The sequence below is a fragment of the Crocodylus siamensis genome, chromosome 7 (assembly GCF_052110815.1).
Source record: "Crocodylus siamensis isolate JL-2025a chromosome 7, ASM5211081v1, whole genome shotgun sequence".
Classification (NCBI taxonomy): Eukaryota; Metazoa; Chordata; order Crocodylia; family Crocodylidae; genus Crocodylus; species Crocodylus siamensis.
Window position 1 is genome coordinate 12,874,701 of NC_143401.1, and position 25,828 is coordinate 12,900,528.

At 54.4% G+C, this 25,828-nt stretch overlaps 1 protein-coding gene across 1 annotated transcript in view; it reads right to left on the reverse strand.

Annotated features, from left to right (window-relative positions):
- The window catches only part of SDC3 (syndecan 3), a 190,371-nt gene extending 168,631 nt beyond the window's left edge, over positions 1 to 21,740 (reverse strand). The window contains exon 1 of the mRNA XM_090056897.1: positions 18,457 to 21,740. Coding sequence (XP_089913023.1) covers positions 18,457 to 18,687 — 231 coding nt within the window. The 5' untranslated portion in view covers positions 18,688 to 21,740. The remainder of the gene's footprint in view (positions 1 to 18,456) is intronic.
- Between the last annotated feature and the right edge of the window lie 4,088 nt (positions 21,741 to 25,828).

Below are 25,828 nucleotides of genomic sequence, written 5' to 3' on the forward strand. Positions count from 1 at the left end.
AGTCACGTGGAAAAATATGTTACCTCATCATTAAGGACTGTATCATAATGCAATTGTCTTAAGAGACTGAATTAAAGGATGAAGAGAAAACCGTAATTCTGTCATGTTATGAATCCGAGTCCCTGATTTCACCACCTTTGTGTCATTTTGGCACAGCTTTCAGGATGCAATTTTGTATCTAGTAAACACAGAGAATCCTGAGGCTTTAATATCCCACCCAGGTTGCAGGCAAGATCCCAGAAGAAGTCGTGGGCATGTGGAAATGGGAACTCGGTGCTATTCAGCAGGATTCACCCAGCGACACAACTGCTGCTTTACAAGCTGTGGGACTGTGTTACATTTTCATACGTTCCCTGGAATCCAGGAGAACTGAAAGTTATTGCAATGCTCAGAAACTTTGCAGAAGCCTAGCCTAGCTCAAGGGCCTTTGGGTCTGATCCTACATCGCTAAAATCAATGTGAGCTTTGCCTTCAATAAGCACAGGCTTTTGTCCATTTCTACTCCTGGCCTCCAACTCGAACGGCTCAATAGAAAAAGATGCCCCCAGGAGCACAGGGACCAGTTTGAGATTGGAAACCAACTGCCCTCGCTAGCCCCTCACCCTAAAATAAATAAATAAATAAATAAATCACCCCACACGATTTTCACATTGACGTTGAATGAAACTCTAAAGCCAGATTAAAAGTCTAAAGTCCTAAAATAAATGGAATAGATTTGAAAGACTCAGTGAACAGATAAACTAAATTACACTTAATCCACGGCGTGAACAGATGTTATCAGGGACGCGGCTGGGGAGACCGGAGCAAATGGATGGTGTTAAGAGGGGCCTGCTTGATGACCGAGTGACTCAGGGAACCTATGCTGCTCATTATTCCCCCCACCCTTGTTCTAAAATGAAGCCACTTAACACCAGGGAAGGGCATTGCCGGGTTGACCGCACTGGGAGCTGGCTGCACCTATGCACGTGACGAGCGCATCATAGAAGCTGACTGTACAAGCTCAGCTCTCGAGAAGGGAGCTCAGCCTCAAAGGCCCATTCAGTCCTCAAACTCTGTGCTGAGTGCAATGATGGGCTGATTAGTGCCAGCTGTGGTGTGAAAAGCTACATCACTACAATCTCAGCAATGGCCTGCCAAGCTCCTCGGTGACATGCAGTTGAGACCTTGGGTGCATGCCTTGCATTACATCCAGGTCATTAAATGAGCCCCACCAGACACTGGGATTGTGGTCCCCAGACAGCCTCCATTTCCTGTGGCAGGGAGGTGCAGTGTCCTGCTATATGGGTCTGTTAGGATGAAACACAAAGAGCCAAACAAAGGTCAGCACTGAAGGATTGTACCCGTGCTGATGTCGCAATCACACGAGGAAAAATTGCTGAGCTCAGCACACAACCCCCCCCCCACACACACACACACACACACACAGCTGCTAAACAGGTTCCACTTCCCTGGGCAAGCAAATGACATCTCAATAATCCAAGCCTCCTGCTAGACAGGGCCCCTGATTGTCATTCCCAGAGCCTCCGGGGTAGTTACTAGAGCAGCCCAGAGCTGCCTGGGAAGAAGTCCCTCTCCCACCCCCAACAGTGCTGCCCCATGACACCCTGCAGTGATTGCGGTATGCAAGAGAAACCATGCTCAGAGTCTGCCTGCTGCAGGGGTGGGGTGAGACCTTGCAACACCTATTCCTGCAACATAAGACAACACTGTCTTTCCCTTCCCTGGTTTCCCCAACATCCTCTGCACGGCAGGTGCAAAAGCAGCCAGCATCAGAGCCAGCTCCTCAGAGGATGGACTGCCTGCCCTTAGTGCCTCGACTTGGACCAGTCAGGAGGTGCAGAGCTGCTGATGCCAGGGACGGCGCTCTTGCTAGTCATTGCTAGGTGGACAACCCTCTCCCTGATCCAAGGGAGCTGGTCAGGCTTGCTCCTTTCACTTGGCTCAAGATCCCACCAGAAGCCTTCCCCACAGGGCTCCGCAGGCCCGTGGAGAGAAACTCACTCTTGCAAGCCCCATCACATCATGGCCGGCCCGTGCTCTTGGACTCCATCTTCCAGGCGTTTGGTGCACGCACACACACCCCGAGCAGCGTTTCAAATGGCTTTGGCTGGCCTATGCCCACACACACACACACCCAAAGCAGCGTTTCAAATGGCCTCGATTGGTCTATGCCCAAAGTGAAGTTTACACGCCTGTAAGAAAGAAGTGACTGGCAACCCTTTTCCTGTCCCTTTGTCAAGCTGAGACAGTGCCCTGGAAGATGTCCTCTACCCTCAGCCCCTGCATCCTGGAAACACACAAGGGTCCAGTTTTAGAGTGGTCCTAGAAAGGTGCCGTTGTTTCAGCATGTCTTAAAAAAATGAAGCACAAAAAAGCAGGGGCAGCTCCTGGGACATTGGGGGGTGGCAGCAGTGTAGCACCTGGCTGGGGCTCCTGGAGCAAGCCTGGCTACAGGCTCCACGAACAAATAGCCAGAAGCTGCTATTCACTTCTGTCCACTCACCCAGCAGTGCAGGCAAGCCTGGAGGGTATGTCCAGCATTGACCCAGTCCCTGTGGCCTTCCCCGGCCGAGCCCTGTATGGCTTCGTGCAGACTGTCCTGAGCCAGCAGCAAACAGGCTACTGTGGTACCTCTTTCAGGAGGAAGCATGAGGCCACGTACAACCACGCTTGCCTTCACCTGGAGCCACCCAGCCACAACCGAGACGCAGCATCAGTGACCTGTGCTTAAGGCCAAACCAGTTCAGTGGCTCAGCAGGAGCCCAAGCTCCAGGAGCAGCCTGTGGCCAGCACTTACCACACCCAGGGCAGCCCTCTGGGTGGCCACAGGGCTACGGAAATGAGTGAGCCTGCCCACTCCTGCAGTGAATCAGCACTCCAACTCAGGCCGCTATCAGTATACCCCGAAGTTGGCCCCGTCAACAAAGCTGATGGTCAGATGGACACTGTGAGGAGCCTGGGAGGGAGAAGAGTGGGATGGGTCAGGGTGGGACTTGAGGGGGTACAACATGGTCCTGCTGCCCCTCGGCCCTTTGGCCAGACCTGGCTTTTTAACCGCTCTCTTCCTCTTTACATACGGCCGTCTATTTCTGGTCACGTCAAAACTCTATTTAGATACCTTTAAGTGGTTTCCAGAGAGCCACAGGAAGGCTACAGCTAATCTCTTAGCAATTAAGGGACAAGATGAACCTTAATCTGCATCTGGGCCAGTTTGCAATGGGTGCCAGACCCCAAAAGGGAGAAAACGCCAGCCAGTGGGCTACAGGGCTGTGGAGAGGCAGATAGGGAGGATGTCTCCCACTGCCACCTATACCGTGTGAAATGGGAGCAGAGCCAAGGGATGCATCACAGCAAATGCAGGATCCTAACATGGGAAAATAGATTCAGTTTTAATGAGACCCATGCCTCAGTCCTTCAGCCTGCTCCCCTACCCCCTCACTCGCTGACTCTTCCCCAGTAGTCTACAACCGTTTTAAGCAGGAGATCACCTTTGGCATTTAAAAGCAACCCAAGATCTACCATGCACTGCCACCCCCCACCCCCAGCCTAGCAAGTAAATCTGTGGGGAAGGAAGGGGGGGCAGATTGAGAAAAAATCATTTGGGCGTGCACCTCCCCAGCAGGTAAGTCCCACCCAAACACGGCCCACTCAATTTACCCCTGCTCCCGCCTCTGCAGCACCGTCCCTAACCGCGGGGGCCTCGATCTAGCTCCCACCCCTTTCCTCCCCCATAGACTGACCGGCCGGGCTGGGGCGTGCGCATGCATGCACGTGGGTACCCAGCCCCCTGCCCCAGGCTCGGATCGACTCCAAGGGGCTCTGAGACCTACTGGTGGATCAAGATCCACTGGTTGCCGACCACTGCTCTACCTCATCACCAACAACGGGCAAGTGCCGGAGGCTCAGTGCAAACCCTCAACTTGCACTTCCAGAACATCTCCTACCTCGACCAGTAAAGTTCCTGTGGGAAGGGCCTTTTTAACCAAATGGAGACCTCTCCTGTGTCACAAGGACATGCAGGAATAGAGAAGATGCTTTATGGAAGGGCAGGGAGCTTCAGAGCTCACTCACCCCACAACTACTTTCTATGACAGTACAACTGAGCAAAGACTACAGCCCCATTGCCCCCGGTCAGAGACAATCCCTGCTCGGAAGGATCATAACCCAAGCATGGGAGACGGGTGGAAGTGATGTGCTCACGGTTAGACGGGAAGGCGGCAGCAGTCAGCCTCCCCACTTCCAAGCCAGGGCCCTATCCAGATCACACCAGGACTCCAGGAATGGGCCATCTGTCTATGGAGACTGCATCTTGTGAGACCAATCCCCATCTCAGACAGCTAGAAAGAAGGATCAAATCCATAGCAATCAATGCAGCTACACCAGTACAGGAGGAGAACTCACCCAACATCTAGATCTCACACATGCTGTGCCTGTAGGCTAACACAGCAGTGCTCACCAGACTGGCACATATCCCAACCTCCTTTTACTGGTATTTCTACCTTTCTGGGGATCTTTCTGGAAGCAGGAGGATTTCTCATTCTCAGTGAAAATACTTTTATTTGTAGGGAAAAGACAAGAAGTTTGGGAAAACCCTGGCCCTGTACGTGAGTGACAACAAAGACAGGGCTCCCACACCTCCCCCTCTATACAGTTGCATAAATACTGCTCTCTCTCAATACAACTTGCCACAGACCACTCCTGGCTTATTCTCTCTGCTTCTTTGAATCCTTGCAGAAAGACTTATAATTCAATAATTCATAAAAAGCACACCAACCGAGCTTCCAGCTTCTCAAGTCTGGAAATGCTCCACTGGGTCTCCCAGTACTATGGTACCAACAGCTTGCCAAGGGGACCCCATGAATTTCCTCTTCAGGTGTTGGTAAAACAAATGCCTTGAAAGGCACAGTGAAAGGGTGGAGGAATCTATACTTTGGAAAAAAAATGCTTGGTGTTCCTTGGAGCCAAGAAAGGAAACAGCCCTACTTGCAACCCCCTCCCCACCAACCTTGCACCTAGTCAAACTGTCCAACATCCTGCAGCAACCAGGAAACAGCCCTGGAGCAAGACTGCCGCCATCCTCCCAGATGGAGCTTTTGGTGGGATAGAGGCAGAAGAGCCTGTGTGACAGTATCACACGTGCAGGATGTGAGGTTTTCTTCATACTTGTAAAGGGCTGCCAGGCCTCAAGGCACCAAACATCCAGGAACAACTCACCAACATGGCAGGGCCTAGACACCCCTCTCAGACCCGGCCCCGTCTTTCCCTAGAGGTAGAAAGAGAGTCCTCTGGCAAGATGCACTGAGCTGAAGACAAAAGTTGACTGCTGGGAAGGGACAAGCCCATTAACCACGGTCCTTTCATCTCACACGTTCCTTAACATGAAGAAAAACCTTCTGTGGTAACTTGTCAATCAAGCAGATGTTCAAGCTAATGTGGCACGGAGCTGGAGAGACATAGAGCTGGCTCATGACACACTCACAGGACAGGACCGCTGTCCCCAAGAACCGCAGACAGCACAGCCTGCTTCCTCCGTCAACCAAGACCAAGGCTGGAGCTTTGAAAGCTGCTGGACACTGGATGGCTCATAGCGCCGGGAACAGACCACCATGAATCAAAGCCAGCTTTGCAGTGGCTCAGAAATGGCTGCCTTTAAGGAATCAATCCACACCATGGTTGGCAAAGCCTGGCACCTTTGCTGGGATGGTCAGCAAAGAGGCCAAACCTCGAGTAAGCCTCGAGACGTGCCCCGCCTCCCAGCGATAGTGCCTGCGAGTCAGGGTTCAAGCCCACGCTGCAGCTGCTCCCTGCCTTGCCACATGCACCTACTCGTATTTCTCTCTCAGCCTTTCATTAAGGAAGCATCAAAATCTGGGGCAAGCACAATCTGCTCAGCAGTCACTTCACATACACACAGAGATGGGGTTACAATCCAGTGGGGCCTGGCTAATCCCCCAGCCATTTGCATCAGAAAGAGGAAAGCTTCAGATTACACAGATCCTACTAGGCTGGCAAGCACAGAACCGTGCCAGGTACCTGCACAGCGAGCAGCAGAGCAAGGACCACGTGACCGCAGAATGAGGCCTCCTGGCGAAGGGGGAGGCATCCCAGGCTAATACATGCACCCCCCACAAGCCCTTCCCCCATCACCCATCTTCATGCTCCTCTCCCTTCTCCAGACTCCTCTGGCATGAGCCTGGGGAAACCCTGTGAACCTTTTGGACCCAGTTTTGTAAGGGATTAGGAACCCTGAATGTGGCACCAATCAGCACGAGGGCTTGCAGAACAGCAGAGAAGCCACCCACCATGCATGTCAAATTGGAAGGAATTGTCTTTGCTTTTCCTCCCTGCCCGCAGGGTATTGTTGGGACACCTTGATGGAGGAAGAACCCTACCCCCATACTGCTCAGTCTCTCCCTGCTATGCAGTTAACCAGACATTTGCAGCTCCCACAACTACCAGCTGGCATCTCATCAGCACCACGCCTGCTTTCACAGAACAGAGGGCTGTTTCTCATGCACCCAGCACCACGCAACGTACACAGGACACCGACCCATGCAGCCCTGTTCACCACAGCTCTTTACCAAGCAGATTTCCCCAGCATCCAAACAGGTTGAATGGCTCCACCTGGCACTGCCCTCTCTTGCAGTGCATTGCCGGTGGCCCGTATCTTACAGCCTGCTCCCCGCCCCAAGCTGGACGTGACGTGGAGTCTCAAGGAGCAGAATCCAGAGGCCCCGCTCCGTTTCTGTGCTGTGATGCCACCGAAGAGCTCGGAAACCAGACTCCAGATGCCGAAGAAGAGAAGGCAGAAGGCTGAGAAGCAGGACTCCTGGGTTCTTGCCTGGGGAGGGAAATGTGGATCTAGAGTTTCGCACAGGAGAAAGGACCCCTGACTTCTATTCTAGTCCCCAAAAATCAGCCATTGGCCCCCACCCAAGGACACCCTCCCTGGCAGCGACACAGGGATGCTGGGGCTTCAGACAGAAAACTCCACCGCCCATAGCACTGTGCATACAGCAGCATTGACAGGCCGGGGAAAGAACGTAAAAGCATGAAGCGTTATACGGATACCACCCCCAGCAAGGCAGGAGCGTGCGACTGCTTCGCAGTGGTTCAATTCAATAGCAGGGGTGACAGCCCATGTACAGCCATGGGCTAGAAGCCGCTGACATCCTCAAGGTGCAGATTCTCCACACTCATTTCCAGTTTCACACCTATTTCGTTCTGGCTGTGGCTTTTGTGCCAGAGGTGGCTCACGAATAGAAGAGTCACAGAGCAGAGGCTTCAAGGGCTTAAGGGAGGACGAGGGGACCCTTCAATGCTGCCGTCTGGAAGGAAGTCGGCTCTGAGTAATGCTCCAGACAGGCCAGACAAAAAGGAAAGATGTGTAAACTGGTGGGAAAGCTAAAAATGGCTCATTGCAACACAGGTTGAAAGTCAGCAAGGATGTCAATCACATGCTGAGACCTTCCAGCTGAGAGTTCAAAGGGATCATTATCTCCATAGTACAGACGAGGAAACTGAGGCAGAGAGGGGCAAGAACTTTTCCTCAAAGCCACAGGACACCCAGAACCCCACATCTAGTCCTGCTCCTCTATCCAGTGTCCTTTACTCTCTCCCGCAGCCCAGCAGGGAACACCAATGCCAGTCCCGTACTCCCTCCCCTGACGGGGTGACACTCCTCCCTTGCCTTGAGAGCAGCAATGCTGTCTCCCTGCAGTTGTTAATAGCACACTGTCCAAACCTAAGTAACTTCAATAGCACTTGCATCCAGAATCCGCTCAAAGCACTTTGCAAACTGCAGCCAGAATTTTCTCCTTGCAACTCCTCCAAGGTCAGCGAAATTGCAAGGATCTCTGAAAGCATCATGGGTCATTTTGAATCTCTTCACCCATCATTTTTTAAAAATGCCTCCATTTCTGGGGTGGAACACAACAACTGCTAAACAGCACACAGCAACATTACACAACAGGTATTTTCAGGAAGGGAAAGTGAAGGATAATGTTTCCACTGTGCAGGGGAAATTTAGGCAAGTAGAATGAATTACTCAGATTGGAGCGTGGCCAGGATGCCAGGACTAACAGCCCCACTGCCGGGAAAAGAGCCAGGAGAGTTTTAATCCCTGCAAGTGGCAAGTTTCTTCATTTTAGATCTCATATAATCATTTAAAATTCCCTGGGAGGAAGTCTCCCATCACTGGAGCCAGAGCAGATCTAGGGGCTGCTGAAGGGAGTCTCCCCAGCCATTATCAAGGAATTGGTGTAGGAACTCCAAGCCATCACTTTTCATGACGGCTGGAATTTGGACACCAGCCCTACCTGGGCATCCTCCTATACTCTAGGTCTGGGAGGAGGGTTAACAGTCTCCTGGCGTCCCACAAGCAGTGCCGCCACCGGTGAGAGGCAAGCAGCTTGGTATGCAGGAAAACATGCACCAGAAGTACTAAAGAACAGGCAACGCATGCTCTGTGCATGGGCACTCCTTGCAGGTTCAAGTGTCCTGTTTATTGAAGCAGTCAGTCAGATTTATCCCTGGTGCGGGGTAGCACCTGGCTGGCTCAGGAAGCTGGGTGGGAGTCAGATGGGGTGCACAGCCCTTCCTCCCCAGGACACTGCTCAGATCATCAGGCTCTGGGGAGGCCTGTGTGGCAGGAGTCTGGTAACTCGGGGCTTTGTTCCCCATACCAGGGCCTCCCCCATCATGATGACCACCAGCATGAATAGGCCTCCTTGCTGGGACTCAGCAGCGCGGTGAACAGCACAGGGCAACTGAGCCCCTGTGTCCTAAAAGTGACCCTTCTAGGGAACATGTGTTACACAGCAGACGGCAAGCAGCTTGGCTACAATACCCTATTCAGGAGGTATTTGGTCCCCAGGACTCCTGAGAAGACACCCTTTCTGGTCTAGATATAGGCAGAGGCACCAGCTAGAGCAGTGCTTCCCAAACTTTTCCACAGCATGACTCCATTTGTGGCCCCATTTCCTCAGCATGGCCCCTCACTCCCAACCCACAGCCTCCCCCGACCCACAACCCCATCCGCTGATGTTGAGACCCCATTTAAGGTCACGACCCACAGTTTGGGAACCGCTGAGGAATTCTGCTTCTACAAAGCATGGAACAGCCGGTCCTTCTCAAAAGCCATCTCTCAGCACGGAAATGCCAAAGGGTTCACTCAGACCCTTACCAGGAGCTTCCAGTTGGCACTTTGTGCATCACACTTTGCTACAAATTAAAACACTAACAAAAGATGCCTTCTTAAGGAGGAAGCCTTTGATTATTCATCAGGGCACCCCCCCGGGGAAGGGCTGAAAGGACCTTCTCCATGTGCTCACCCAGCAGATGATGGGAAACTACCACCTCCGGAGGAATGTGCTGGACCAGCTTCTCTGGAAGACCCACACTGAGATCAACCAGCAGCTTCCTGAACTGCGATGGGAAGCAGGTTTGGAGGTAGCGGAGGGGAGAGCCCAGCTAGCTGGGAACACACAGAAGCATTCTTTAGGTACAAGCTCCCACCTGCAAAAATGAGACACAAAAACCACAAGAGCAGCTGAATCGCAGCTGAACCCCTGGGAGATGGATCCGAGCTGACTCCCCTTCCAGGCAAGATGCAAATGGCTCCATCTCCCCAACCCCTAACCCCTGCAGCCACCACCAGCAGTCCCAGAGCAGGGCTTAATTAAACCCGCTTCTGCAGAGTCAACATGCCAGAGTTGAAACCTATTAAGGAGATAACTGTTTTTCACTGGATATGGCCCGAGGGAACAAACCGGTGGCTGCGTAAGCCTGGGGCAGCCATGCTGCTGAGCAGTGACCTTTCCCATCCAATTTGCTGAAGTCTCATCTGACAACAACTGCTCGTCTTTATGACCCAGCTCTGAATTAAGGAGGCTGTCACAGATTGAGCCCCCTGGACTGGGACCAAGGCCAGTGTCTGGGAGAGTCCTGCTCAGGGTGAATGGGGCTCTGGATACCCCAGCCGACTCAGCCAGCCTTCTTTCTATTGCCCAGATGCAAGAGCCACATGACTCATTTTGCATTATTATTTGCATACAGTAGTATCCAACAGCCTTAGCCACGATTCAGGCCACATCCTGCCAAGCGCTGCGGCCCAGATTGAGAGATGGCTGTTGTCCCAAAGAACTAGCAGTCTCTACGGACAAGGGAAGGGAAGCAGAGAGGTGAAGCAGAGAGATTGTCCAGCAAGCCAGTGGCAGAAGCAACGGAGTCTGCAGGACTTTAACAAAAGTTTGAGTGCTTTCCTCAACTGAGGCCGGACAGAACTTGACTATCCTGCTCTGGAGATCAGAGAGAAAACCGCTGGAGCTCTGTGGGGCTGATGAACGTTGTACATGCTACACAAATGCACTGTCATGCTACGCAGGTTTCTTCCATGCCTCCTTTGCCAAGGGGAGCAAGGGTACCAGTCTCTGTCTGCCATGGTTGGTTACAAATCCAAATATATGTCCAGCTTCCTAAGCTCTTTTTAAAATTGGATGAATTCAGAGCGACAAGCTAACAGCACAGACCGTAAAAAAGTGTTGCCAAGAGCTTTTCAGAGTCCAGAGCTGTGCATTGCAACAGCATCCCTCTGCCTCCACTGTTACCTGTTAATACCATGCCTAGGCTTGGTGCATGCATGCCCATACCCATGAGCACGTGCAAGCCCTCTGCGAAGCCCAGTCAATGGCTTTGCAAAGGGAGAGTCATAGAGGCAAAGTTTTCATGGAGGATCTTATTTGCTTGGCAGACTCCTAGTTAAACCCAGGAAGAGCTAGGTCAGTCAGTGCAGCAACACCAGGAGCTGGAGGTGGGAGAGGGGCACATACCTGCTCTCATAGTGATTTATTACCTTTATTTTGTATTATTTCTAATGAACATTTTAGGGAAGAAAGCTTTTTGGAGATGCTTTGTACAAAGGAGCGTCCAACAAGTGCAGGGCTCCCTGGTAGGGAGACGAGACACAATGTCTGCACAAATGGTCACACCTGGACAGAAGCAGCCAGCATCCAAAACAGAGCAGGGTGGCAGGGCTGACAGGCTAGCAGCCTGCCCCCCAGCCCTAGGAGCGCCACGTCTCAGGAGGATGCACAGAGCTGGGAGGGTTCTCCAGCCTGGCTCATCACAGTCGGATCCACACCATACGCATGCAGCTCCACAGCACAGGGGGCTGGTTGCTGACCAGCTAATGCCCTGCTGGCTCCTGCCTGGCTGCCAAAAACACCCTGTTCACTGACTTCTCCACCCCAGCACAGAATTTCTAACCTCCCTGCCTGCTAAGCCCTGTAATTACGGCACCTCTAAGTCGGGGCGACGTGCTCTCCCTGCTGACGGCTCACCGCAGCGGATCAGCTGATGTGCTCTAGGAAGCCTGGGGACAGAGGTCAGGCCAGCCACACTAGTAGCTAAAGCCTTATGTCCCCTGCCTGTTTGCAGAGAAAGTGACCTTCTGCCAACAAGCCCAATCCATCCCTGCTTACATCCCTGAGCAACTCTGTAGCAGCCCACCCATGCGGCAAGGAACTGCAGGGACTGCCTGCTCCCAGACATTGGCCCAAGATGCAACTTGCAGGGGTAGGAGAACATTAGACCCCGAGGGTGGATTTGTATCCCACAGGGGACTGTGGCTCCATGTCTCATCCCCCATTTCCTCCCCCCACACTAGGCAGTCCCCTGGTTTTCACTGCAGAGTTCAGCACTGCTAATGAAACCCAAGCACGCAGCATCAGGGCCCAGCCCCACGTCCACAGGGACTTGCAAACAACAGCCACACTGAATAAAACAAGAACGCTGTGCACTTACGCACTTTTGACTCTGTGCTCTCGAAGCACAGGTGAGTAATCAGCAGCAGCTGTCTGGCACACCGGGAAACTGAGCAGGATCTGGAGCAAAGGCAAGACCAAATTCACCTGCCCTGCAATCACCTCCAATCTGGACCTAGGATAAGTCAGATGCGGCCCGCTTTAGCAGTCAGTACTAGATCCCAGTCAAGGTTTATCCTGTGCCCCAATGCCTGTTCGCTTTGCTGCAAGACCTAAAGCTCACTCCCTCTCACATACAGTTGCCAAGCTCTTCTGAAGGGGACGATTTTGGGCACTCAACCTGAAATCTCCCCAAAAGCCCCAGTTCCCAGGAGGCGGGTGCTCAGCTTTGGCCATCAGGCCCTCTTAGATGTCTCAGATTGGCCTCCAAAATAAACCACTTTTGACCCTGACCCATGTATGTGCACCCGTGTCAGCGATGGCCTCTGGAGACATGCTGACACCCAACCATACAAAAAAAGCTGTAGTCTCCTACCTGTACCATTAAGCAAAAGAAGAAACAAAAGTGATGCCCTTTCCGTCCTCAAGGTGCAGAGGGGAAATCAGTTCCAAGCACCTGAGAAGCCAGGACCAATTCAGGAACCTTCGTCTGCATGTATAATAAACCGAATAATAAGATGATTGCCCCCCTCCACCTTCACACTGCCCTGAGTGCAGGGGACAGGAGAGAGATTGGATGCCTGTAGTTCAAGAACAACAACATCCCAGACATGTCCCTGCTGCAGGGGCCACTGTCGACTGCTGAGCAAGTAACTCAGCCAACGCCCTCCAGAGTCCCCGGCTCTACTTGGCGCCAGGCAGACACCTGGAGGGAGCAGGAGCACAAAAACAGCCGAGCTCCCACCAGATATTCATGCAAGCAATAAGTGCTGATAAGCCTAAGGTAAGGGGCTGAGTGCCAGCCAGCATCGCCAGAGGACCCGGTTACTCGCAATCTCTGGGTCACACCATGCCCAGGGAACAGGTCAATCGTTCCCCCTGGCATCTACCACAGCATAAGCAGAGAGCGCTGGACCCAACAAAAGAATTGCAAGCAGCCAAAGCCAGCGGCCCAATCGCTCAGGCTCCTATCCAAGGCAGGCTGATGAGCTCTTGGCCCAGGCTCATGCATGTATTTCAGAATACCCCACGCCCTGGCCCCAACCCTGCCTCAGTCTCCCTTCCCTTCACCTTTGGCTGCAGTCTCATGCCCTAGCTGCTAAACCACCTCCCTTATTGGCCACAGTGGTCAGATCATCTAGCCAGAGTAAAACAGGCAGCATCAGCAATGGTGAGGGCTGCATCGATGTGGGGTTGGAGGATCAGGATCTGAGGTTTGTCCTGGGATGGGGTTCAGGGAGAAGGTTGTTTGCTGTGGATTCCCCTGCATTTAGGGAGTAATACCATCATCCACAGACCTTAATCAGTGGGGCTGGAATTGATGCTTACTCCGTGTCCACTTTAGGCCTCCGGGGTGGCAAAATTTGGCTCGTGGGCTGGATCCAGCCTGCCAGGCCATTCTATCCAGCCCATGGGTCCCCTAAAAAAATTTAGAAAATTAATATTTATCTGCTCCTGACTGCCTGTCAAAGATGACAGGAGCCCCGGGACGACAATACCCAGGGGAAGCCACTGGCAGAACCAATTGGCTGCAGAAGCAAGGCCCAGCAACCCAGCCCCCAGCCAGAAGCCCTGTACAGAGCAGAGGGTTCTGGCCTGGGACTGTTCCTGCCTCCCTGCGCTGGAAGGAAATTCAGCTGCCATGGGGAGGGGAGGCAGGGGATTGCCCCAGTCCTCAGGGCTGGCCCGAGCTGGCTGCTGCGGTCCCAGTGCTGCAGCCGAGAGCCACGGCCAGAGTGGCCAGCAGTAGCCATGGGCAGGGAAGCGGTGAAAGCAGCAGTAGGCAGGGGGAAGGGGCAGCTAGCGAGCATGCAGAACCCAGCAACAGCCAGGCGGGAGCACACGGCCCATGCCGGTGCACCGAGGCCAGGGCCAGCAGGGGTTCAGAGCGGGACAGCAGGAGCACTGGGGCTCTGGAGCCAGGTCGACTCCCCCTCTCCCTGCTGGCACAGCCCAGCCTGGCTCCACAGGGCCCTGCTGGCCCCACCCCTGTGCTCCTGCCACCCTGCTCTGGGCCCCGCCAGTGCACCGTGCAGGCCCTGCGCTCCCATCCACCTGTCACTGTGCTTCGCACACCCACTCACTGCCACTGCCCCCCACCTGCTGCGGCCATTTGCTCACCGCTGACAGAGCTCCCTCTATCTCCCGCCGGCCACATCGGCACCACGTGGTTCCCAGCTGCAGCACCAGGCCGCAGGACGCAGCAGGAGCCGGCCTGGCCCCTGTGATTCTCAGCTGGCTCCATGCGGGGCTCGCTGGACCTGTCCAGCTTCTTCTGCGTCCTGTAGTCTCAGCCATGCAGCTGGGACATAAGCAGCAAGCTGGTGGGGGGGGAATGGGGAAGTGGCAGAAGGGCAGTAGTGGCAGACGAGGTGGAAGCAGTGGCGAGCGGGAGCACAGGTCCACGCTGGTGCCCCAAGGCCAGGAGCAGCAGAAGCCCGGAGCCCGGGCTGGAAGGAGTACTGCAGGGGGCTCTGCCTGCCACAGGGACGCTGTGGGCAAATCCTCACCCTGCACACATGCTACAACCCTCCCCAGCCACACTCCACCCGTGCACACATGCCCCCACAAACCCCACACCCACCCACGCCCTCGATACCCACATACCTATACCCACCCACCCACACCCCTCCACAATATACAAGAGTAAGACTGCATGGTTTTAAACTACTGTGCAATCACCTCTATGTACACTACACAAACGCATGTAAATCAGATCAAAATTTTTTTTTTAAATCAAATTAAAGAACATCATAGTAAATGTTTGATCTTTAGAATATAATTTGGTATTTTTCTGGTACCAAGATGGAAAACTGTTGCTGAAAGAAGTACTTCAGGGGTGGGGGGAGGCAAGGGGAAGGACTTCCAAAGGCAAAGATTGGGTGCTAGGGGTGGGACGTCGTGTCCCAAGATGGTGACCAGGGGGCGGGGCACCTGTCAAGGGGAGGGGCTACCTTTGTAGCCCGTGACAGCTTGCCAAAACTTGGTAAGCGGCCCTCCGCCCAAAATAATTGCCTGCCCCTGTTCTGGGCACCACCCAGACAGCCCTTTTCCTGCCAGCCCTCTCCGCTGTGCCAGGCCTGGTGAGTCAGAGAGGGCTGTAGTGGGGAACTGTTTGCCAAGGAGGCAGCTAATTTGTGCTCTCCGGTGCAGGACGCTGAGGGGCAGCCCCCAGCCATATGTAATGGCCTGACTTTCACTCCGTCCTTGCACAAGCCGTTTCAAAGCCTTGAGCAGCCAGTGGTGAATGGTTAGAAGCCAGGACACTGGAGCTTTGTTGGACCAGCTTCCCCACTGCCACCCACGCCCCAGAGTGAGCACACAAAGTGCCTGCGCTCCAGCATTCCTTACCACGCTCCCCAAACACAGAGACAATAGAGGCACACACAAAATCAGACGCCAGCCGGGGGGATCCAGGGATAACACGCAGCTTGGACATGTGCAGAAGCCAGCCTGGGACACGCAGGATCTGGTTACCTATTTAGGGCTGAAAACAGATTCAGGGTGCACTCAGGAGTCCCCGTATCTGTTTCAAAGCCAGCAAAACAGCATCAACTCCCAACCTGGTGCCACAGCAAGATGATTAGCTACGAAGCCACCTCAAGACATTGCATTACACACCCAGTGTTCTCAATGACAGCAGAGGGTTATGTGTTTGTCCATGAAATTAAAAGGCAGCACCCGTACTGGAGGACAGCAGAGCCATATGTTATGGACCCTTTTTGGCTGACTGGCAGCATAATGATGGGCTCCAGGGAAAACCACTTAAAGCAACACTTTGTTACATGCATTTCATCTCATCTCCATCCTAAATCAACCGTCTCCCAGCCAGCAGGTTTCTAGTCAGCCAGCAGACTGTATTCACACCCTGTTTGCGGAGTTGCTAACTTTGCACTAGCATCGCTTCTTGCAGCTCATAAAATCATAGCGTTCCCTCCCAATGGGGAAATGGCAATTAAGGACCATTTTATCCTTCCATTCAAGGTGCAACGGGCAGAAATCAGGAGAGCGTGGAGGCGAGCAGAGTCAACACCCCTTCTAGGACTGTGGAGTCTACACTGGGGCTTGGGGAGACCCCGTGGGCAAGCCTAGACTTGAGAGTGATGATAATAGGATTCAATGCATCACATTTTGGGCAAGCATGGGAAGCCCTGGGATGCCTGTCCCAAAGGCAGTGTCGCCGACTCATGCGAGAGCAGTGCTAGTGTGCATGTGTGGCATTATACTTGGAAATACCAGATGCACGTAGATGCAGACTCACATTAACGCTGAAGAGGTGGACAGAGCTCAGCACCGGTCCTGCCCCAAGCTGCGGTACATCACACATGTTGGTACGCAGTCACCTGGAGACCCTGGGCATGCACCAGGGGAACGAGAGGCAAACCCCCACAATCACCTACAATTCCTCTGTGGCCCCAAAACACTAGTCACGTCACCGCCCTGTAGGCCTGCTCAAGTGAGCTGCTCCCACAGTGACCAGCTAGATCCTGATCTCCCTCTGGCGTGGACTCATGTCAGAGTAGGGGCCTGGCACGGCAAAAACAGTCTTCTCTGGATGTCAAGACAACATGTCATGGGGAACCAGGGAGCCAGTGGGAGGTGTTCTGGCATCAGCCATTCAGAGGAAGAACCCACTCCTGGATGAAAGGGTCCATGCACGGTCAAGCGGTAATTTTGGGTCCAAACTGGTGCTAGTCATCCTGGGAGGTAGGGAACCACAGGGTCTGCCTGGGTCCAGCATCCTCAAGAGAATCCCCTCTACCCATTACACCAGTGCTCCATCTCTTGCCTACCCGAGGAACGCTCCCAGAAAATTCAGCTCTAAGACAGGTCATGAAAAAAATCTAAGCTCACAGCTATTACACTTTGAGCAAACAGCTGGCAGAGCTGCCAGTCAAGAACACCCCATCGTTTAAATAACGTCTAAGAAATTGGAGAGAAGCATTAGCAGCCCTCAGCGCTGGGGATACAAAGTCCCATGAGCGAGACGGGAAGGCAGAGCTGAGCTGGGGACTGGGATGTGAATATGTGGGGTGGGAGGGGAAGTCTGGGAGATTTTTTATAAGCAAGCTCCGATCATGCACGGTACAACCCGTCACGAGTTAACCAAGAATAACCCATTGCTTGGCCTTCCTGTTGGATGCAAGCACCCAAACGTGGCTCGCCTGAGTACCGATCCCCAGAGGGAGCAGCCTCATCTCATCAGGTAACGCCCACCCGCCTGGCCTGATAGACAACTTGGAGCTCCAGCAGCTCATTTCTTTGCCGACACGGAAAAAGAGAAATAATAAACCTGTTAGTTTAACTAAGCGTCCCACAGATCAGTGGCAAAATGCGATGTTCGATTTAATAAACTACCTACTGATACACGGCATGACCAACTGTACGGCTTTACCAGAAGCATTCACAATATTTATAGTGCAGGTTTGTTCACACAAATAAATCACACACCTTATTGCATATTCAATATCCAGCTCACCAGCCTCATTAGAAAAAAAAGTTGCATCTGTCTCTGTTGAGATAAATAATAATTGCTGGAAAACCCATTTATAAATGTGTGTGTGTGTGTGTCTATGAAAAATACCTGGCACCTTACCAAGGGCCTTATTTAAAATCATCACAGCAACAGAGGGACAGGGGGAAAAACAAAAAATAGAGATTGTCAAAGTCGTCCTGCGAGTTTGCATCATTCATTCAAAGTAGCAATTGTTACGTTAGTCTGAAAATCTCCCCAAGCACTTATTTGCCAGCGTTTTTAATTATCAAAGGAACGAACCTCTTTTAAACACGAATCTTAGATCACAGCGCTGAGAAATATGAAAAGAAAAGACTTGGCGGAAGCACAAGAGAACTGCCATCAAAACCGAGTAAGAGGACAATGTTATTTAATATACAGGGTCATTTGCTGGCCAGGAGCCAGTTCCCCGTGGCTTTCTTCTCTTAAAAGGAGAGAGGACGAGGTTAGGAGGCTCCTGCGTGCTTCCCTGGGGCTTTATAAATGCCTCCCGGCACAAGAGCCGATTTGGAGAGCCCCGGTCACTGAGGCATCCTGTGGGACTTCCAGGGAGCAGGGCACAGCGCGCACAAAAACAATCGTTTTGGCACATCTGGGGAGAGGAGAATTCAGCCCGTAACACAAGTGTCCTAAGCAGAAGGCATCATCCCGGGGCGAGGCGGCCCCCGGCTGCCCCTCGCCCCCCGCACGCTGGACTGCGCCGCGGACGCGAGACGCGGGGGCTGGCTATCGGGGGCCACTGCAAACCTCGCCCCACTCCCAGGATCTTCCAGGGTCCCTTCCAGCGCCGCGGTCGGTGGCCGGGCTGGCACAGAAAGCCCCTTCGGGCTCAGGAGAGGCTCGGGCCGGCCGGAGCCCGGGCTCCCCCGCAGGGCAAGCGGCTTGCAGGGTCACCTCGGGGAGGGCAGCCCGGCGCGGGGAGGTGCCCCGGGCGCGCTGCCCGCACCCGCTCCCGGTGACCTTCAGCGGGCGGCCCGGCGAGCTGCGGGGCCGCGAAACTTCGCGGGCGGCGGCACTTACCAGCGCGGCGCGGCCGCCCAGCAGCACCAGCAGCACCAGCAGCGGCGGCGGCAGGCGGCGGCGGGGCGCCCGGGGCAGCAGCATCGCGGCTCGGGGGCTCCTTTGTTCGCGCGGCGGCGGGGAGGGGCCGGGGCTGCGGGGCGACGCCGTGCGGGCCGAGTCGGGGTGCTCGCTCCGCGCCGGCGGTGCCCGCAGTGCTCCGCGCCGGCCGTGGGCAGGGGCCGCCTCCATGCGAGGGGGCGCGGCGAGCGGCGGCGGCGGCGGCGGAGCCTGCGCTGCGCTGCGCGGCGGCGCCGGGGCGGGCTCCGGCGGCGCGGGGCAGAGCCGGGCAGTCCCAGCCGCGGCTCTTGCCCGGCCCGAGCGGGCGCGGCTGCGCAGCGCCGCCCCGCGGCCGGGGCTCCCGCCTCAGGCGGGCGGCGGGGCGCGGAGGCGCCTCGGGCCCCGGCACCAGGCCCCGCGCCCTGCGGAGCCGCGCCGCGCCCAAGCCCGCGGAGGCGGCAGGGCCGGGGAGGGCACCGGGCTCGCCCGGGGGCACCGGCCGATAAGGGGCTCCTCAGCCCCGCCGCAGCAGCCGGCTGTGAGGATGCGCTCCCGCTCCCTCACGGGGCCCTCGGAGCCGCGGTCTGCCTCCTGCCTGCGGGCGGGCGCCTGGGAGCCGGCGGAGGAAGGTTTGGGAGTTGTGAGAGGAGCAGAGGGAGGAATGCATCGGGGCTCACATCTTTGATGAGGCGACAACAGGCGTGCAAAGACATCGGTTTGAAGAAGAGTCTTCGCGAGCGGTGCTGGGCTGCTAGGACCCGCACCCACGAGCCCTGCAGGCAGTCGGGCGAAGAAAGGCTGGTGCCGCCACGTGCGCGCGTGTTTGCTGGCGGCACTAGCAAGAGAGGTTTCTTTTGCTGGGGGTCTCCGTGGAAGGACGCAAAGAAACGGCTGAGGGGCGCTCAGCAAGTGTCTGCCCGACGCTATAGCCGGTCCCGCTTCCCCAGGCAAAATACGGACATTTGGGGATCAGGGTTGGTGATCTGGGCAAGAGAAAGATGGTAGCAAGATGGGGGCCCAGGACGCTGAGCACTGACCAGTAGAGTGACCTTTCCAGGGAGCGTCTGCCGTATTTTGAGGCAATCCCAGAAAAAAATTGCATGCAAGATTGTGATTCAGGCTGAGACACGAGCCCAGCGCTGAACCTGGCACCAAACAGCACAGCGAGCGGTGGAAGTGCACCGCCTCCACCTCCCAAGCAACTGATGGAGTCAGTAAGGTTGTGGTCACCGTGTTTTGGGAGAGCAAAGGGTTGCTCACGACTGGCTCCCTCTCAACTGGCGGGACTGTCACTGGGGGAGCACCGTGCTCGTGAACGGCTGCGCTCCGGAGACGCCATCGGGAGCGAACACCGTAGATCGCTGACCCGAGGCTTCTCCCTGCACATCCCCGGTGACCACGTGTGGCTTTGAAGCTGTTCCCCATCCCACCTCTTCACCAGAGCTGAAAATAGATCTGCCCTGAGGAGACTTGCAAGGACGATAGCGAGGTGATCGGAGCTGAGGACTGCCTGGACATGCAGGACAAGGACTTCCTCAAGAAAGGCAGAGCCATGCTGCAGCTGGGCTGAACCGAGGGCACTGATGTCAAGGGGAACGGGGCTGAATATTACACAGTTCAGCAGAAAATGGGGTTTCTGTCCCGGCCAGGCTAAAAACTTTATGACTGTGCCTACTGTGCCTTCCCTCCTACAGGCCGGGCTGCTAAGTCTGTAGCAAACGTCTTTTCTCCCAAGCACAGGCAGGACAGTTGGGTGCGATGAGCTTTGACAAAACCCGTAAAGAGTCTCACTCTGTCTAAAGAAATGGGCTTCTCTCTCTGTTGTCCAGGACTTGAGTCATTTGTGCTTGTGACAGCAGCATCTGCTGTCAGCTTTCCAGGCCCCAAAGAGTTTTTTAGGAAACTCAACATGAGCAAAACCCAAACGTCCAGTGTGAAAAAAAAGCAGGACAGAAAAATGAATGCAAGTTGCCTGATATTATGCAACACAACACAAGCCGTGCTAGGGGGAAGCTCAAGCCAATTTGTTTCCCCCGCTAGGGTTGCCGTGAGCACCCGGCACAGCTTTCTGCACTGGAGAGCAAGGAGAGCCCACGTCTCCTGTGGGGAGAGCATGGAGAACCAGCATGACCAGGGACACGCACGCTGCCCCTAATGGGGTGCACGGCAACATGCCCCCTCTTAGACCTGCCTAGTGCTGGCAGCTGGGAGAAGCAGGAGCCCCTCAACCCCCAGCCCCCACTCAGGCTGGAGGTGCTTGCTCACACACCTTCCTGCCTCATCCTGTTCCTTGCGATTTTTTTTTTTTTATTGTAAAAATTTTTAAAGGAAACTAATTATCAGAAGCAGCCACCAAGGGGCCAGGGCTTGAATGGAGAGTCTCAGAGCTCATCCTGGGCCATGTGCGGTGCTTTGTTGCATGTCAGTCCCTTGCACAGCTCATTCCTTTGCACAGCCCAGTGCCCATCTCCAGTTGCCAATCACAGCAGGTGTCTGGACGCTCCCGAAACTAAAGGATGCACAGGAAAATCAGGGACTGCCAGTGGAGAGGTAGATACAAGCCCAGAATAGGCTGTATACCCTGCTAGCGTTAGATAATGAACTGGAGCAAATGAACTGCAGCAATTGTCCTTGTCCCTGGTGTCTTTACCTTCGAATGTCCCTCAGGGATGTCCTATCTCCCTCTCTGAGCCCTGGCCCCCACTGCTCTCTAAGTATATTTGGATTAAAATTTCCTCGAGTGATGCAAAGTCCATGCTCTGCTCACGTCACATGAATGCTGCAGAGTGCCCCTGTCCCCAGGAGACCAGCAGGAAGTATTACTTGCTGGTAGATAGGGAACCTGAGGCACACAACAACCTCATGACTTCAGGGTCACCCAGGAATCTGTGCCACAGCTGGGAACTGACCCCAGGTTGCCTATGTCCCATTTAAGTGTCTTAACCAAAAGCCCAGAGTTACCACTGCAGCTCTCTGTGCCTCTGTTTCTCTAGCTCTGAAATGGAGCTAATGACTACACAGCAGGAGAACTGCAACAACGAGCTAATTCCTCCTCCTGAAGGCCTGAGCCCACGGAGGTGGGGTGCCGAGCCACGTTGGGCAGCCGGGTAAAATTCTCCTGATCCAAACAGAAGGAACTGATTCACTTCGTGTGGGTCCAGGAGAGAGGCGATAACATGCAGTAAGTTGGTAACATAAGGCAAGGGATATAAATGAGCTGTTTCTTTGACACATCTAATGCTTTCTAATGGATTTCACACCCTTTGTGCGAAGAGCCTAAAATACACTTGGATTACCATAAAAAATGTATTTGAATGCAAAACTATGTTAAATGAGCTATCCAGGGGGAGGTCAGGAGGTGAACAGAACAGGCGGAAACAGTGAGAGCGCGATACCGGAGGGGTCTTGTATGGAAGCTAGCAGGGCATAGACAAGCACAGATCAGGAACAAGGGACCCATTTCCCCCGTGAAGCTCAAACAACTCACCTGGGTTCAGGGGCTCTCCTTTGAAATCAGGCCGCTGCTCTGCATCAGCCGGAAGTGACAGGCTTATAGGACTCACTGGCAGGAATGCTCTGGCCTGTGCGGTGCAGGACATCAGCGTGCCCGATCACGAGGGTCCCTTCTGGGTCTGGTACGAATCTCTTATCTTGGCACTCAACATTTGGCTCCTAGGCCCATAGCTGGGCACCTAGATATTCAAGCTTGGGGTTCAAAGGTTTGAACCCCACATACACACACACACTTCTGCTGACAGTCCCTGGTGCTACAGGCACTCAGCACCAAAAAATTCAGGCTGCTTTTAGGACAGGGATGGGCAATTATTTGGGCCCGTGGGCCACACAGGCAGTTTTGGGGAGCTGCTGCAGGCCAGTCAGCACCCCTCCCCCTGCAACAGCCAGAGCCCACGTGCCCTGCAGCTCCTCCCTGCCACTGCCACCAGTGCCCAGGCTGCCCTGCCACTCCTTTCCAATGCCACCGCCACCCCACTGGGTGACCTGGAGGAGATGCTGAGGGTGGTCATGATAGCAGTGCAGAGGAGCCACGGGGCAGCCTGAGCATGGGCTCTGGGTGGGCACGGCAAGAAGGGCCCGGCAGTGGTGACGGAAGGCAGCCGCTTTTCCTCTGTGCCCAGCAGCAGCTTCAGCCCAGCTGCCACTGCTCACCATGGGTGGGTGGGTCCAAAGCAGGTGCAGAGCAGGGCAGGGTTGGGGCTACGCACGTGCGTCCCAGCTGGTCTGGAGTGGGTGCAGGATGGGTTGGGCCTGGGTGTGCAGGTCCCCGTTAGTCTCCATGGTGCTGGAGTCAGCAACGGCAGCATCCAGAAGGAGCTGCCACTGCCTGGGCTGCCTAGAAATGGAGTCCAGCTATGAAGCCGTCCCAGCCCTGCTGGGCACCCGGAGGTGGTGGGACATGCTAGAGGCTGGATGGCATCTGGGCCAGGAACGAGGGACCCACAGACAAAGTCCCTCTGCAAGTTGGGTCCGGCCTGTGGCCTGTATTTGCCCACCCCTGTTCTAGGAGAAGCACAGCTGGAGGCGCCGAGATGTAAGATTCTTGATCCTAGAGAATGAACACATTACTGGTCTACCAGACTTGGACAAAACAGTGGTGCTCACGGTGGGATGCAAAAAGCCAAGGGTACTAAAATCACTGCCCAGCAGGGAGCACTGGGGAACAGAGCCTGGAAGAAGCAAGGTGGGAAACAACAGCAGCCAGCCAGGACAGGGCTGACCCAGGCTCCCAACGCCCAGGCCAAAGTCCCACAGGTCCCTATGGCTGCAAATAGATGTTGCCCTTGCTGCCATTAACATTTTTGCTGGAGGCACATAAAGCCTGAGCAAACAGATGCCCCTGCCCTGTCACACCACAAATGCCCATAATAGTGAGAATGATTATTCCTACTAATAATTTGTGTGGCCTTGTTGTGCAGACACCCTTTGACTTATGTTAGGAGAGTGCCAGCAGGCTACCCCAGGCACTGTCTGTCTCTGCTCACCTATAGGATCAGCTGTGCTGTGATGCATCCTGGCACAGCTGATCCCACCACAAAGATGGCATCCATCTGTAGCTAGCGACAAGGCATGTTGGCAATAGGGAACAGAAAGGCATGGCCATAACAACAGACTAGCTTCATTTTTTGTTAGTTGACCAGAGCCCCAAGGACAAGCCAAGGCTCCTCAGTCTTGCCAGCAGTACAAAATTAGGCAAGAAGAACCCAGCACACAGCCCTCCCCGGCTTTGCCAGCCCCCTATTCCTCCTTCCCAAAGTGCAATCATAGGATTATAGGAAAGTAGGACTGGAAGGGACCTCACAAGGCAGGATCATCACTGGCTAAACCGCCCCAGCCAAGTGTTTGTCCAATAGTGTACGAGAGCTGAGCACAGTATCTCAGTCTTGCTTTCTTGAAAAAGTTGGGGAAAGAACAGCTTGCTTTCCAACTTCCTTGTTTGCAAAACGTGCTCAACAGGAGGGAACTGGAGCCTGGAGTCCTATATAATGAAGGATCTTCCGTCCCTTGTTGTAAGCAAGTGTGCAGTGAAGACCCAATATAGTCTGGCAAGGGTTCATTGGGAGCAGCTGCAGTTTGGGGTGGTGTCAGTAAGCAGGAGTGGGCTGGAGGTACCTGGTTTGTGTTTCATGGATGTAAATCATCCTGGTCTGTTCCCTGTGATCTTCCTCCCTATGCTGTGACAAGCACCTTGCACCCACAGAAGCCAACAGCACCACCCTTTGCTGTTTCATTACTTGCTTTGCATTAGCCTGCATGTCTTCTTTAAAGCCCCAGGTCTGGCATCAAGTGAATGCATGAGACCCTCCATTTTCTTTTCTCAGCAGAAGGTCTGGTTCACCTCCCAGGAGCCCAGCTGGAGGGCCTTGCTCTTAAGTTCAGGGCCAAGCTAATTGCTACATTTGGGATGAGGAAGAAATTTTTGCCCCAGATGAGACTGGCAAGGACTACGTCGGTTTTTCCTTTCTTGTTACATGAGGTGTGGTCCTCTTGCTTGGAGCATGTACCCGACTGCTAACTTCCCTCCCGCTGCCAAGGCAGAGCATGGGTGGTGCCCTGGTCTCCCTTGCAGCAGGCAGCAGACACATGTGGTTTCCTTTCCACAAGGTGCCATGTGGTTGTCATGTGTAAGGCATTGGAGTGGGTGGTTTTGGGGACTCCTTAGATAAATAGTTGCCTGAAAAAGAAGGGACTCAATGGCTTGGGAGGCCCTTCTAGTCCTGTGTTCCTGTGGGAAGAGGCAGTAAATGCAATCTGCAGGCAATGCAGAAGCTTAGAAAGTAAGTGGCAAAAAAGACACCAAGGGCACGTCCCCGTGTTCCCTGGGGACAAACAGCAGTGGCACATATTTGTGCTGTTGCTAGTTGTCCCTGGGGAATGCCCCTGCATGTGCGCTCTGGCATGCAGCAAGTTGCCCTGGGTGGGGTAGGGGAGGCTGGGGCCAGCACCTGGGCTGGCTCCAGAAGCCTTACCTGGGGTCTTGGAGGCCTTCCAGGGCTCCAGCTGTGCCGATCCAGGTGCACAGAGTGTGGTTTTGGCCAGCCAGGCTCTGGTTTTGGGTGCTGCCGTGTGCGCTGCCCCACTTTTTTCTGGTGCAGGCTTTTTTGACGCCACGATCTCCTAGCATCAAAAAATCCACCGCGTTGCAAATTAGCAGTGCGACAAACACCTGCATGTGTGGTTTACAGTACTGCAGACCCATCTGCGGTGCTACAAACTGCACGTGCACACTCACCTGGATGCGACTCCAGATGCTTTCTTCACCCTATTGTGACCATGGAGCTGATAACTCAGAGGCTCCTGAAGGGCTCTGGGAAAGCAGGGAAGCTTCACTGCACTTAACTAGACCAGGGTTCAAGGAATACCTCCGGGACTAGAACCAGAGAGTCCTGACTCTGGTCTCCTGCTCTAACCACTGGGCTAGGAAGAGCCCCGGGGGGCAGATAACCTCCAAGAAGAAATCTCCCTTTGGAGCCTACCAGCTCCCCCGGTTGGTGGACGGAGTAGCACCGAGCTCCGGGCTGTTCTCCCTGTGCCCTGCATATCCCTGCTTTCCATCTGGCATCGGGCTACTTGCCTCCAGAACATGCTGCTAAGGCAGTGCTAATGCTCCTCTCTACCTCCTCCATCTCAGCTTGCTGTCTTCACAGCGGCAGCCTCTGTTGTACTTCAAAGGGCCTTTGCTACAGAAGAAGGGGGAAAAGAGCTGATTCTTTTCAGCTCAAACCTGGCCTGAAAGGCAACTGCTTTAAACAGTAGCAGTATACCATCTGCTACCTGGACTCCAGCGGTGGGGGAAGCTGTCTCCTCCCTGCAACAC